At 61.5% G+C, this 1,469-nt stretch overlaps 1 protein-coding gene across 1 annotated transcript in view; it reads right to left on the bottom strand.

The window, feature by feature from the left end:
* The window catches only part of MONBRDRAFT_10281 (uncharacterized protein), a gene marked incomplete at both ends in the record, with an annotated part of 6,151 nt that continues 4,682 nt past the window's right edge, over positions 1-1,469 (bottom strand). Inside the window, 2 exons of the mRNA XM_001747980.1 lie at positions 1-370; positions 487-1,411. Of these exons, the coding sequence (XP_001748032.1) occupies positions 1-370; positions 487-1,411 (1,295 nt within the window). The remainder of the gene's footprint in view (positions 371-486; positions 1,412-1,469) is intronic.

The following is a 1,469-nucleotide window of genomic DNA, read 5'->3' as shown; positions in this document are numbered from 1 at the left end:
CTACGACGAGCGCAGGCAGACACCGCCAAAGTGGCGCTGGATGTGGTCAGCGTTCATCTGATGGACCAGCGCCGCAAAGCGACCCTTCCACCGGGGAACAAAGGCCTCATCCAGCCCCGGCTGGTACACACCACGGGCCTCGGCGCAGCGGGCAAGCTGACCAAGCAGATCCACAAAGGAGGAGGCGAACCCACCGGTTGTCGTCATCGCCGCAGGGACGATCAGAGTTTTTCCATGGTTGAAACCGGTGTAGTAGTCGCGCTTCTCCTTTTCGGCTCGGCGAAGGGCAGCGCCCACCTTGATGCAGGCTTGCGAGGTGGTCAGGGGTTGGGCTGTGCGCACAGTCACGTCAATGCCAGGTCGGGCAGAGCTGGGCCCAAGGCACCGCCGGGAAAGGGGTTGCGGCAGTGCAGGTCGATGCGGCAGCTCTGACCGTTGGCGTTGTAGCCAGACTTTTCCACCCAGACATGGGAGAGGGTGGCGTACCTGAGCAGGCGGCCCATCTCGTCGCGAAGGGCGTTGTGACGCTTGATGGGACGGCAGGTCAACAGGTGCTCGCGGGTCAGTCGCGGCTGAGGTGTCTTGCTGCTGCAGAGCGGGCACTTGTCCGTCGGCTTGACGTTGATGAGTTCATGGAGGCCAAAACCCATCATGGACACGACCGCAATGGCAAAGGTCGTGTCGCTCAAGCGACGCAACTTGTCTCGACCCCGCATGGTCAAGACAGTGCTGACGCCCCACTCGCGGGAGGCCAGATATGCCTGCTGCAGGTCCAGCGCGCACTTGGCCATCAGGTCGTCCAGTGCGGCCTTGGAGCGGAGGGCAATGATCTCCGCTGGTCGCTGGGTCGCCGCGTCCTTGACCGTGGCCATCTGGAAGCCAGCTCGCTGCACGTGGGCCTCAAAGTCGGCAGCCCTCGATGCATCCTCCAAAAGTCGATCGTAGACCCGAGGGTAGCGAGTGGCCAGCTTGGCCATGTTGCAGACATAAGCCACCGGACCGCGCTCAACCAAGTCGTGCAGGCCAAAGCCCCCGGTGTTGGCCCGCGTGAAGAGGCGAGCCTCAAGGAGCTGTTCCAGCGTAACGTCATGACCTTCAGCTCCAGCCGGTGCAGACAGGTTTACCTTGGCAAAAAAGGCTTTGACAAAGGTGTCCTTGCAAGCACGGTTCAAGAGCTCGGACAAGCCCGACGTGAGACTTGGGGGCAGCGTGTAGAGGTGGTTGATGAGGCTAGGCACGTACTGCATGGCCGTGAGGAGGGCCTGAAGCGAGACACCGGTCGTCAGCATGTCATTGAGCTTGCCAGAGATGTGCTTTGCCTTGTCGTTCAGCTGCTTCTTCATCCACTCGCGACGGCCAATCGGCGTTCCCAAGACCGTCATGCCCGTGTTGGCCGTCTCGCGCACGGCATCTGGCAATACAGACTTGATAGCAGTGATGGAAGCCGAATGGTGGCGAGGCATGTAGAA

This window comes from Monosiga brevicollis, genomic scaffold, assembly GCF_000002865.3.
Source record: "Monosiga brevicollis MX1 MONBRscaffold_20 genomic scaffold, whole genome shotgun sequence".
Classification (NCBI taxonomy): domain Eukaryota; class Choanoflagellata; order Craspedida; family Salpingoecidae; genus Monosiga; species Monosiga brevicollis.
The sequence above is the reverse complement of the archived record's forward strand: the minus strand, read 5'-3'. Positions and strand labels throughout refer to the sequence as shown.